The sequence below is a fragment of the Rana temporaria genome, chromosome 4 (assembly GCF_905171775.1).
Source record: "Rana temporaria chromosome 4, aRanTem1.1, whole genome shotgun sequence".
Taxonomy (NCBI): domain Eukaryota; kingdom Metazoa; phylum Chordata; class Amphibia; order Anura; family Ranidae; genus Rana; species Rana temporaria.
This window is the reverse complement of record NC_053492.1, coordinates 311929650-311942181: the sequence shown is the minus strand read 5'-3', so window position 1 is coordinate 311942181 and position 12532 is coordinate 311929650. Positions and strand designations below refer to the sequence as shown.

Sequence of the window (12532 nt, the reverse complement as noted above, 5' to 3'; positions counted from 1 at the left end):
TGCAATCGTAACCAGGAAGACTATCCTGCAGTAGAACGATTGGAGCGCAACGTGGAAGGGACAACATCGATGGCGGTGAGGAGGATGGTCTATGTGGACAGCTTTACTCCAGATGCCTGTCTACTTAGATGTGCCGTTTTAACCACTTCCTGCCCGGCCTATAGCAAAATGACGGCTGGGCGATGGTTGCGTTATCCTGACTGGACGTCATATGACGTCCAGTAGGATAACAGCTGTCGCACCAACATGGGTGCGCGCATCGCGGCGATCGGTGGTGCAGTGTGTCAGTCTGACACACCACTACAGCGATCTCCAACCGAGGCGCTTTACCACATGATCAGCCGTGTCCAATAACGACTGATCACGATGTAAACAGTCACTCCAGTTTCCGGGACTTGACTTCCTCTTTTTGGCTACAGCTCAGCACTTGCACACTCCGACCAGCTTTTAGGTATGTAAGCATAAGACGGTTATCCATGTCCAGTCATGTTTTAAGTTATTGTAGATTTTTATATTATCTTATCCCCCAGATTTGGATGCATCAGCCCCTGATGAGTGCATTAGCATGAAACGCGTCGGACCATTCAAGGATTCCTATTTATTCTAGATCTGATCCACAAGCCATTACAATCTACTACTCTTTACCTCATGTCCTTTATCACACTGTGCCACTTTAAGGATTAATATGTGTTTTATCTCCTATTTATGGGAAGCTGTCCATTGTTTTTCTTACTGCTTTGTAATCAGTATTGATGGCATTGTTTATCCCTGTGTCCATGTTTCATATGTCAAGCCATGTGTCATGAGTTTCCTTTTTGATATCATCATGCATCTCTAATGTTCATTCCAGATATGTTTCCTTGTTCAGCCCCCCTGACTCAGTGAGTGTATTACACAATATTGTTCATGTTAATAAACATGTATTCCTTTCATATACTCCCACCCTGTCTCGAACCTCAATTTAAAGTCCCAAATTTCCTTGTTCTATATACACAATAGGGATGGAAGCGCAGACATGTGCTTCATCTAAAGTCCCACCTATGCGTTTGCATAGCCCCCCTTTTTCCTTAAACAGGAAGATCCGTTGATCGGCTTTTCCTCACTTGCGTCTGACAAACGCAAGTAGAGGAGAGCCGTTTGGCTGCTCTCCTGACAGAGGGGGGAGGGGTGGGTGTGTGTGCTGACTGTTTATCAGCGCAGCGCCCCCTCAGATCCCGCCCAGGACCACCAGGATGGCCATCCACACTGGACCACAAGGTATGCCCCCCTAGACCACCAGGGATATGCAAATCTGTGCCCAGGCAGCGGCCAAGCAATTCTCAGGCAGCTACCAATCAGTGCCCACTCACAATGCTTACCACTGCCAGCAGGGATGCCTATCAGTGCCACCCATGAGTACCAATCTTTGCAGCCTTTCAGTGCCCATCAGTGCCACCCATAAGTACCAATCTTTGCAGCCTTCCAGTGCCCATCAGTGCCGCCCATCAGTGCCACATGTCAGTGCCCATTAGTGAAGGAGAAAACGTACTTATTTTAACGGAATTTTATTTTCTGATTTTTTTTTTATTTGTTTAGCAAAAAATAAAAACCACAGAGGTGATCAAATACCACCAAAAGAAAGCTCTATTTGTGGGAAGAAAATTATAAAAATTCAGTTTGGGTACAGTGTAGCATGACCGCTCAATTGTCATTTAAACTGCGAAAGGGCAGAAAACTTAAAAATATGCTTGGGCAGCAATGGAGGTAAGTGCCTGGTATTGAACAACCATGTGAGTTGCTAAATGTTGTATTGAATGTAACCATATTGCTACACTTAGAGGTGCCTTTTTCTCTTTTATACTCATTTATGAAGTGACGCTACTTGTATATCAAGACAAAATGTATTAAAAAATTTAGCTCGTCTTGCAAAACGCTCTCAAACCAAGGTTTTACTGTATATGAATGTAATTTTTTATACATTTTCACAATTTTTTTAATCTGAGGAAACTTTTACTAAAAATATTAGATCACTCTCAAGCCTGACACACACCACATTTTAGAAATCTAAACATTCTTCTACACCAGTGGTCTCCAAACTGCGGCCCGGGGGCCAGATGTGGCCCTTTGCTTGGTTTCATCTGGCCCTTGGGGTGCTTTTTTAATTATTGGTACTAATGAAGGGCAGAATTTTTCCCAATGACACCAATGATGGGGCAAAATTCCTCCCAATGATGGGGCAAAATTCCTCCCAATGATGGGGCAGACTTTCTCCTAATAACACCAATGATGGGGCAGACTTTCTCCCACTTATGGGGCAGTCTTTTTCCCAGTTATGGGGCAGACTTTCTCCCACTTATGGGGCAGTCTTTTTCCCAGTTATGGGGCAGACTTTCTCCCAGTTATGGGGCAGACTTTCTCCCAGTTATGGGGCAGACTTTCTCCCAGTTATGGGGCAGTCTTTTTCCCAGTTATGGGGCAGACTTTTTCCCAGTTATGAGGCAGACTTTATCCCAGTTATGGGGCAGACTTTCTCCCAATCACACCAATGATGGGGCAGACTTTCTCCCAATAACACCAATGATGGGGCAGACTTTCTCCCAGTTATGGGGCAGACTTTCTCCCAATCACACCAATGATGGGGCAGACTTTTTCCCAGTTATGGGGCAGACTTTCTCCCAGTTATGGGGCAGTCTTTCTCCCAGTTATGGGGCAGACTTTTTCCCAGTTATGGGGCAGACTTTCTCCCATTTATGGGGCAGACTTTTTCCCAGTTATGGGGCAGACTTTCTCCCAGTTATGGGGCAGACTTTTTCCCAGTTATGGGGCAGACTTTCTCCCAGTTATGGGGCAGACTTTTTCCCAGTTATGGGGCAGACTTTCTCCCATTTATGGGGCAGTCTTTTTCCCAGTTATGGGGCAGACTTTCTCCCATTTATGGGGCAGTCTTTTTCCCAGTTATGGGGCAGACTTTCTCCCAGTTATGGGGCAGACTTTTTCCCAGTTATGGGGCAGACTTTTTCCCAGTTATGGGGCAGACTTTCTCCCAATCACACCAATGATGGGGCAGACTTTCTCCCAATAACACCAATGATGGGGCAGACTTTCTCATAATAACACCAATGATGGGGCAGACTTTCTCCCAGTTATGGGGCAGACTTTCTCCCAGTTATGGGGCAGACTTTATCCCAGTTATGGGGCAGACTTTATCCCAGTTATGGGGCAGACTTTTTCCCAGTTATGGGGCAGACTTTCTCCCAGTTATGGGGCAGACTTTCTCCCAATCACACCAATGATGGGGCAGACTTTTTCCCAGTTATGGGGCAGACTTTCTCCCAGTTATGGGGCAGACTTTTTCCCAGTTATGGGGCAGACTTTCTCCCAGTTATGGGGCAGACTTTTTCCCAGTTATGGGGCAGACTTTCTCCCAGTTATGGGGCAGTCTTTTTCCCAGTTATGGGGCAGACTTTTTCCCAGTTATGGGGCAGACTTTATCCCAGTTATGGGGCAGACTTTTTCCCAGTTATGGGGCAGACTTTCTCCCAGTTATGGGACAGACTTTTTCCCAGTTATGGGGCAGACTTTCTCCCAATCACACCAATGATGGGGCAGACTTTCTCCCAATAACACCAATGATGGGGCAGACTTTCTCATAATAACACCAATGATGGGGCAGACTTTCTCCCAGTTATGGGGCCGACTTTTTCCCAGTTATGGGACAGACTTTTTCCCAGTTATGGGGCAGACTTTCTCCCAGTTATGGGGCAGACTTTCTCCCAGTTATGGGGCAGACTTTCTCCCAGTTATGGGGCAGACTTTCTCCCATTTATGGGGCAGACTTTCTCCCATTTATGGGGCAGACTTTTTCCCAGTTATGGGGCAGACTTTCTCCCAGTTAGGGGGCAGACTTTTTCCCAATCACACCAATGATGGGGCAGACTTTCTCCCAATCACACCAATGATGGGGCAGACTTTCTCCCAATGACACCAATGATGGGGCAGTCTTTCTCCCAATGACGGGGCAGACTTTTTCCCAGTTATGGGACAGACTTTCTCCCAATCACACCAATGATGGGGCAGACTTTCTCCCAATAACACCAATGATGGGGCAGAATTCCTCCCAATGATGGGGCAGAATTCCTCCCAATCACACCAATGATGGGGCAGGCTTTCTCTCAATAACACCAATGATGGGGCAGACTTTCTCCCAATCACACCAATGATGGGGCAGACTTTCTCCCAATCACACCAATGATAGGGTTCAATGACACCAATGATGGGGGTTTTTGTACTCTCGATGGCCACAGTCCGGCCCCCTTAAAGTCTGGAGGACATTAGTCCGGCCCTTTGTTTAGAAATTTTGGAGACCCCTGTTCTACACAAAAGAACATATCCTTTGTCTATCTTCATCAAGGTGGTCTTGGAAACAGTCCTACACTGGTGCGCTGCATTTTGTCCGCAGCGCGGGTGTATGCATGGTTTAGGTGCATTTTACACACACTTTCAGTTGCGGTCCCATTGACTTCTACTAGGTCGCATGTTTTTGCTACGTTTTCCAAAAGTACATCAAAAGTTCTGCATGCTACATCTTTGACACGCTTTCAGAAAACACGGCAAAGAATAGCAACTTAATTAAATGCACATACACCCACTCTGCAGCCAAAATGCAGCTCACCATTGTGAACCCAGCCTTACAGTGTTAGTATACATAGCTAAAGAAAAATGAAAATGTTTTGATTATTCAGCTACCCAATGAATGCAAAAAAACAGCAACTGGTTGCTAAAAGTTTAGCACATCATGCTTGTTGCACTAGTTTGTAGTAGAGATTTATCCAACTCTTTCACATAGTTGCCATTTAGTAATTTAGCAACAGATACACTAATGCTGTCATGACTGACTTATGCTCCTTAAATGTAGGTCAGAAGGAGTTGCTTTGTATCTAGGCAACAATACCTAAATTAAGGATAACACAACAAATGTATTTCATGAATAGACCTGTTAGTTTCTACAGCCCGCTTCACGCTTTCATATTGTTGATACTAAATATACAGTCCCAATAAAAAGTATTTACCCTCTTGGAAATATAATGTTTTATTGTAAAAGAGTATTGAATAACAGCGGATATTTTGTACTTAACAGAAACCGACTCCTAGGCAAAAAAACAAAAAACAAAACCTAATGTTGGTTTCATTAAATCTTCCAGGTGCCTTCTGGCAAACTACAGCAAAGATATAAAATAAGCAATAATAAAAAAGGAAACTTTTTTCTTCACTCTCCCATAAAACTGCGACTGGTGACGCACCTATATAGAAAGACTATGTCTACTGGATAGTATCTTCAGTCTTGGCCAATGAGGCCTGTAACACCTTCAGAGTGGTTACAAGGTATCCTGGTGGCATCTCATTATTTCCCTCTTGCACGGTCACTTTTCCCGTATGGCCTGTTCTTGGCAGATTTACAGCTGTGCCATACTATTTCCATTACTTAATGATTGATTCCACTGTATATTCAGGAACTAGAAAAATGTCCTTGTGCACTCTTCTTTGTGCTTTTCAAAAAACCTTTTCTTGAAGGCCAAGTTCACTTTTTTTTTTCTAAATTTCAGCTCCCCTCTGCACCAATATGCAACTAGTAATTTTAGGTGTATAAAAGGTGGCCATTTAAAGGGGTAGTAAAGGTACACCCCCCCCCCCCCCCCTAAATAGCTTCCTTTACCTTAGTGTAGTCCTCCTTCACTTACCTCATTCTTCGATTTTGCTTTTAAATATCCTTATTTCATCTGAGAAATACTCACTTCCTGTTCTTCTGTCTGTAACTCCACGCAGTAATGCAAGAATTTTTCCCTGGTGTGGAGAAAGCCTCCTGAGGGGGGAGGGGCGAGTAGGAGTGTCAGGACATCCACTAAGACACATCTCCCTTCTCTATCTGCAAAGTAGAAAGTGTCCTGACTTTCCTGCTCGCCCACTCCCCCCTCAAGAGGCTTTCTCCACACCAGGGAGAAAGCCTCACATTACTGTGTGGAGTTATAGACAGAAGAACAGGAAGTGAGGATTTCTCAGAAGAAAAAAGGACATTTAAAAGCAAAATCGAAGGATGAGGTAAGTGAAGGAGGACTGCACTAAGGTAAAGAAAGCTGTTTAGGGATATTTTTTTTTTTACCTTTACAACCCCTTTAAAGTTGCTTGGGGTGTTTTTGTCCTCATGATGTAACTTATGCCACAATACTGACTCAACTGCAGCTGGACCTTCCTGATACACATGCATTTATAGCACATTCACTTAAAACCTCTTGACTACACACACAGGTGATCTCTATTTTACTCTAGGCCCCCATTCACACCTGAGTATTTTTGCACAATATTGTACCTAAGCCTATACATAACGCTCAGCAATAGTAATCACATTTTTTTCAATACTGGCTGTTCACATCTCTATGTTCTGTTGCTTGAAGATCAACGCTGGTAAAAGTACATGAGCTTTTTTTTTTGGAGATGTGCCACATATTTTTGGTCCCATAGACTTCATTGGAAGTCCCTGTATAGGCGTGATACACAATCATTTTCACAATTTTCGCACCTGAACAGAAGTTCTCCTCTGCTCTCATCCTCCCCCCTACCACCCAGAAACATGCATACACATGCAAAAATGCTTTAAAAACACTAATTTGCAAAACCATTCATCAGAGATCTGTTTTCAATTTGAAGCTCAGTGAACAGATTTCTGTAAAAAAATCTAATGCAAATACCTGAAATCAAATCTACCTACTTCTTTCATAGCCATCAACTCTCCAGTGTCAACACTAATGCAGGTGTAGACCTTCCCATATTGGCCTTCACCTGTAGAAAAAAAAAAGAAGCACAACATTGGAAGTTTTACTTTTTAACACAAACATTCGAAACCAGCAAAAAATGTAAAGTTAAGTTGATGGGCTTAAAATAGATACTACTCCTACTGCTGAATACTCTATGAAATGTGGAGTTTTTACAATGGCAGTCTACCAACCGAAAATTAATTTAGCACAGATTACAAAATTATAGTGTATTAGGCCCCTTTCACACCTGTGAACCGTTCAGATCCGCCTGTCAGTTTTTTCAAGCGGATCTGAACGGGCGCTCTATACATATCTATGGAGCATCGGATGTCAGCGGTGACATGTTTGCCGACACCCGATCAGCCCCAATCTGATCCTCTCTGCTAAAATGTGACAGATGCGAACCCTATTTTGCATCTATCTGGCAGACTGGAATGGATGAAAATGAACAGACGGTTCGTTTTTATCCGATCCCCCATAGAGGAGAGCGAAGATCTGACAGGTCGGTCCCTGCACAGTGTTCAGAGACCGACCTTTCATCTGCCGGCTCAGCGGGGATCAACGGAGCGGTCCTTGCTGATCAAGCGTTTAAAAACGTATCCACACGGGGATCCGCAAGTGTGAAAGGGGCCTTGGTGTAGTACCAATTTTTTTATTACATAACAAACCTGCTCTGTGTTTGGTGTGATCACACTGATTGTGAGCAACACTCAACCCATTGCAAATATAGTGCACTGCATAATGCCAATTTTTTCATGTTTACAGTATGTTGGCAGCCAATATATAATTTACAAACTTCAATGGATTGCTTTATTGCAAATGTTTTAGCTAGTGATATATTTTTAAGAATATATATGGATGAGACAGGCAACACCATAATTTTTCTTTTACCCAGCTGCATATATATTTTTAGTGCACGTGTTTTGGTTTACAGGAATATGGATCTGTGTGTGTGACAAATTCATGCTGACTTTTTCTTTGGGTCAATGATTAAAAGCATTAGTATGCAGATAAGTACTTTTGAATTTTCCTTTGACTCCAGATCACACTTGATCCAAGTCAGTGGCTATAAAGATCCAAAGCCAGTAGGTCAGCATAGCATCTAGCATTATCATAAACAGGCCAACAATAACAGCCCCCATATTTCTCCTAGAACAGGTAACTGTCAAATGAAATGTATATTTTTTGTGATCATTTTCAAAGCAAAGATATTTTAAGAATTTGTATTACATATAAAATATTTCACATTTACTACTTGCAGCAAACATTCTATGACGATTTCTGTTGAGTCACTTATTACTATGCTGTGAATAACCTCAACAGCTTGTATCACTTGATCGCCTAATATTTTACACTCTCTGGTCAGAGGCAGGTAAAAATCATCTACCCCTTGTAGCTCATACAGAGTCATGATTTCAAATCAGACAAAGGCGGTCACAAAAAGTGAGCATCAAACACATGGCTAAAAAACACAAAGCAAAGCATGTGCTGCAAGCATAGTATTGTGGGAGTACCTTGTGCTAAATGTTATTTTTTTTTTCTTTTGTAAAATAAGATTTTATAAAAGTACAGAAATAAAAAAACATTTATAAACATGTAAACAAACACAAAAACATACCGATTTTATTGCCTCTCTGCCATTTAAAAGTCACCTTCCTAAGCCCAACGTGCATAACATTGTCATAGGACTTAGGGGTGTCGCAGACTTGGCCAATTATGTTTTTTCTTCGCATCTCTCTGTATCGATCGTCTTCAAATATCTTCACAGATTTCTGAACGGCTTCAATTGGGCGTTGTCGGGCTGCTGTATCTACAAATATGTAACACACTTGAGTACTGTCCTTACATTTTTTTTGCATTACCAGTTCATTTTAAAAATATTTTAAACTATTCTTATGCAGGGTGAGAACACATGTATACAGTACTGTACCTGCGTAAGAGACAGGCAAGATTACACGCAAACACTCACAGCATTTATACCTACATTACTTAATGTCAGTTTATTTACCAAATGAACTTCCTTAAAAGTTCTACATCCAAATCTATTTAGTTAAATGATTATAAGATATCCAATATATTGATATTTTCAATTTGATGATGGAGGTCTCGCCTTAAAGCAGGTCTTTAGCATGCAGGTTTCCGAATACAAAGTATAAATCTGCTTCCAAAAAGTTATACATGTTAAACAACTGATTAAATATAAAAATTGTATTGTAGCTGTAATAAGCTTCCAGTTCATTTTCAGGGTGATGTAGGTATAAATGCTGTGGGTATTTTGTATATTTGGAGTGAGTGGACTATTAGCCTTAAAGAGAAGTTTCCATTTTGCCCTTTCAAGGAAAAAAATTACAGGTTCTGTTAACATTCCTTACCATCATTGTACTACCCCCCCAATTTTTTTTTTTTTATTAGAGCCCGTGGAAACGCCTGGTCATTCTGCATATGGGGAGCATGTGACCTTCTTCCCATAATGTCGTTTCCAGGCCTGAGTGGCGGCAGTGGCGCAGTGCCACTGACATCCTCCTGCCTGCAGCCTCCTTGGATACCCTGTACTGATCAGGGTTCCAGCTAGCTCTTTCTGGTTCCTCCAGCCAGTCCCCTGATGACGCTTGCAATGCATGTACGTCATCAGCAAGAACCTGGAAGAGATGGTGGTCCCTGTTGAGGTAGCTAAAAAAAGTATGGCGGCGAAGGACCCTAGCTTTCAACAGATCATCAGCGGATTGCAAACAAGACAACACTGGATCCACCAACCGTGTAAATATGTATTTCAAGGATAACCCACCACCAAGACAGGAAAGAGATCATAAATAAAATAATAATAATAATAATAAAAAAAAAAAGATCACTGTGGGGGTGACAATCCTTTTTAAAGAGACGATCTGTTCCTTTACCTCTGGTCTGACTAATCAGAGTCTGAAGTTCCCAACTTCGCCGTGTAGATCCTCCTTGATCTCCCTTAGGGTAAGTTGGTTCTAAAAGGTATGAGATGTGGATTCATGATGTTATCATCATTATAAATTATTAAAAGGTGCTACATTATTCTGTGGCTTTAGTGCACTAACAAAGGTCCACTATTGTGAAAATAAACTGCTTAAACCGTATGCTATTAAAACATGCAAAAAGATTCAGCATATGCATTTCTTTTTGTTATACTGAAATTTACATATATACTAAAGCCAGCTATACGTGGTCCGAAATTCAGTCAGTTCAGCAGGGATGGCTGAATTATGAAAAAACAAAAAGGTAGCGCTCTATGGGGAGGGTCAAAATTATATCAATACACGTGTAGGTATATAAAAGTATATACACCTTGGATTCAAATGTGAAAACAATTTATTGCACTTATAGTGGAGCCCAGCGGTATCCATAGAACTGTTAATGCTGGGGAAAACTGTAGCAGAAGATAAAAAGCATGTAGCTGTACAATTGATCAAAATACTTTAAAAATGGTAGCACCATATAATCTTGATAGGAAGGGGTTAACATTGGGATGTGTGGAGGGCGATCTGGCTCCAATCAGGAGTGGGGTGATGGAGAGCTTCCTCTTGTTAACACAGGATCACTGGCTGTGCAATTTGAAGAGGAGCAGAGGGGGGCCCCCGCCAGCCTCCCTGGTGGTCATAACTCTCCTCCAAACCCCAGGCACAACGTCAATCTGTGACAGCGTGTTGTGTCCATCACTGCAGTGAAGCAGAACGAAGAGAGCCGAATGTGACCAATAGGACTGGGCGGTGACGTTATAGCTACTCCAGAGACAGGACCCTGGTTAGTGGAGGTGGACCGCGAGCTGAAAGGTTACCGTAGCCACCATGTTTACCGCACCTGCACTTTGTCAAAGTTGACAATGGCTTATGGCCGAATTACGATCCATATATGGGTAACCTGCTTGTACAGAAGTCGATCTACCAATTGATTTCTCTACAACCAGACTGTTGGGTTTATCCTGATCATTCAGTGCCGTGAAGTGGGTGTAGGTAGGAAAGATTAATTTCCATGCAGCCTACCCTAGGTAATGCCCACATGTTATGCTGATATTCCATGATCGAAATAACTGAAATGTAATGAATATAAGGGATGGGCCACAATAAGGCTAAGGCCTGATTCACCCCAATTCATTTTCTGTGCTTTTTGCAGATTTGCACTACAGTCCATTTAACATAGTTTCCTATGGAACATGTTCTGTAGTGCAAATCTGCAAAAAAGAACTAAAAATGCATGGGTGTGAAGAAGGCCCAAGGGAGGAAAAGGCAAGTTAATGCGGAAGACCTCCATCCCAGAAATAAGGCAGGCTGTATCTGGCTTGCTGAGGTCTCCAATGCACATTGCGAGAAGCTCACAGTGTAGAGTGAAATCAGAGTAATCTATTTCAGAGAAGCCTGTATGGTTTAACTCTGCAAGTCTAAAAGTAAGGCTAGCATTCAGATTTAACTATGTCTACAAATGGCAGGCTGAAATTCACAATCTCTCACCATCTAAAGGTAACAAACATTTGACTTCCATAACTTGTGCTGAGGTAGGCTTTACCTTCTCTTTCTTCTGTAGGGCTTGAGTGACGACTGAGGGATCTAAACTGAAGCTCTGATGCTACAGAGGCCAGTCTGTCATTTTCCGGAACACTCGAGCCCCTAGGTAAAAGTAGAAAAATATCACCTTTAGACACAATGTTAATCTATTTAATTTTCAAGCAAGCAGGTTGAACGTTTGTTGATTTTTTTTTTTTTTTTTTTTAGTTTGACCCTAGAAAAAGAATTTTTTTTTACTGGAAAACCTTTCAACTGGTATACATGTTTAGATAGCATGAACATTATCAATGTTTTTCTGGGATATTTAGGATAAAATCACTGGAGATGGGCTTTTCTAGCTTTATAGACAGCACAAACGTGTTGGCATTCAAAGCTGATGAAAAAGAACCTAAACACACTACTCTGACTTAAACTCCAACAAAATATTCCTCTAGAACAGGGATCCTCAAACTACGGCCCTCCAGCTGTTGTAGAACTACACATCCCATGAGGCATTGTAATACTCTGACATTCACAGACATGACTAGGCATGATGGGAATTGTATTTCCTGAACAGCTGGAGGGCCATAGTTTGAAGACCCATGCTCTAGAACATGTCGGGCTTTGAAGACATAAATGATTACCAAACCCAGTAGTTCTTTATGGCAGTTACAAAAAGCTTAAGAACATACAGCAAGAATTAAAAACAAAACAGGTCTTTGAAAAACCTCAGAAATACATTCCTAGTTCAAATATTCCAGATATCCAAAATCTGTTTAGTAGTCAGTGAAAAAAAAAAAACTGTCATTTAACCACTTAATCCCCGGACCATATTGCTGTTGACCAGGCCACTTTTTGCGATTCAGCACTGCGTCGCTTTAACTGCGCAGTCGTGCGACGTGGCTCCCAAACAAAATTGGCGTCCTTTTTTCCCCACAAATAGAGCTTTCTTTTGGTGGTATTTGATCACCTCTGCGGTTTTTATTTTTTGCGCTATAAACAGAAATAGAGCGACAATTTTGAAAAAAATGTATATCTTTTACTTATTGCTATAATAAATATCCCCCAAAAATATATAAAAACAATTTTTTTCCTCAGTTTAGTCCGTAAAAAAAAAAAAAATCGCAATAAGCATTTATTGATTGGTTTGCGCAAAAGTTATAGCGTTTACAAAATAGGGGATAGTTTTATGGCATTTTTATTATTTTTTTTTTTTACTAGTAATGGCGACTATCAGCG

General features: G+C 41.7%; 1 protein-coding gene across 7 annotated transcripts in view; it reads right to left on the bottom strand.

The window, feature by feature from the left end:
* The window catches only part of MAP3K4 (mitogen-activated protein kinase kinase kinase 4), a 218890-nt gene that overhangs the window by 29913 nt on the left and 176445 nt on the right, over window positions 1-12532 (bottom strand). For 6 of the 7 annotated variants that reach the window (XM_040350607.1, XM_040350606.1, XM_040350611.1 and 3 more), the window contains 4 exons: window positions 11316-11416; window positions 9683-9763; window positions 8407-8598; window positions 6743-6813 (listed from right to left, as the gene is read on the bottom strand). In XM_040350607.1, coding sequence (XP_040206541.1) covers window positions 6743-6813; window positions 8407-8598; window positions 9683-9763; window positions 11316-11416 — 445 coding nt within the window. The remainder of the gene's footprint in view (window positions 1-6742; window positions 6814-8406; window positions 8599-9682; window positions 9764-11315; window positions 11417-12532) is intronic. The other variant, XM_040350609.1, reaches the window with a different exon arrangement.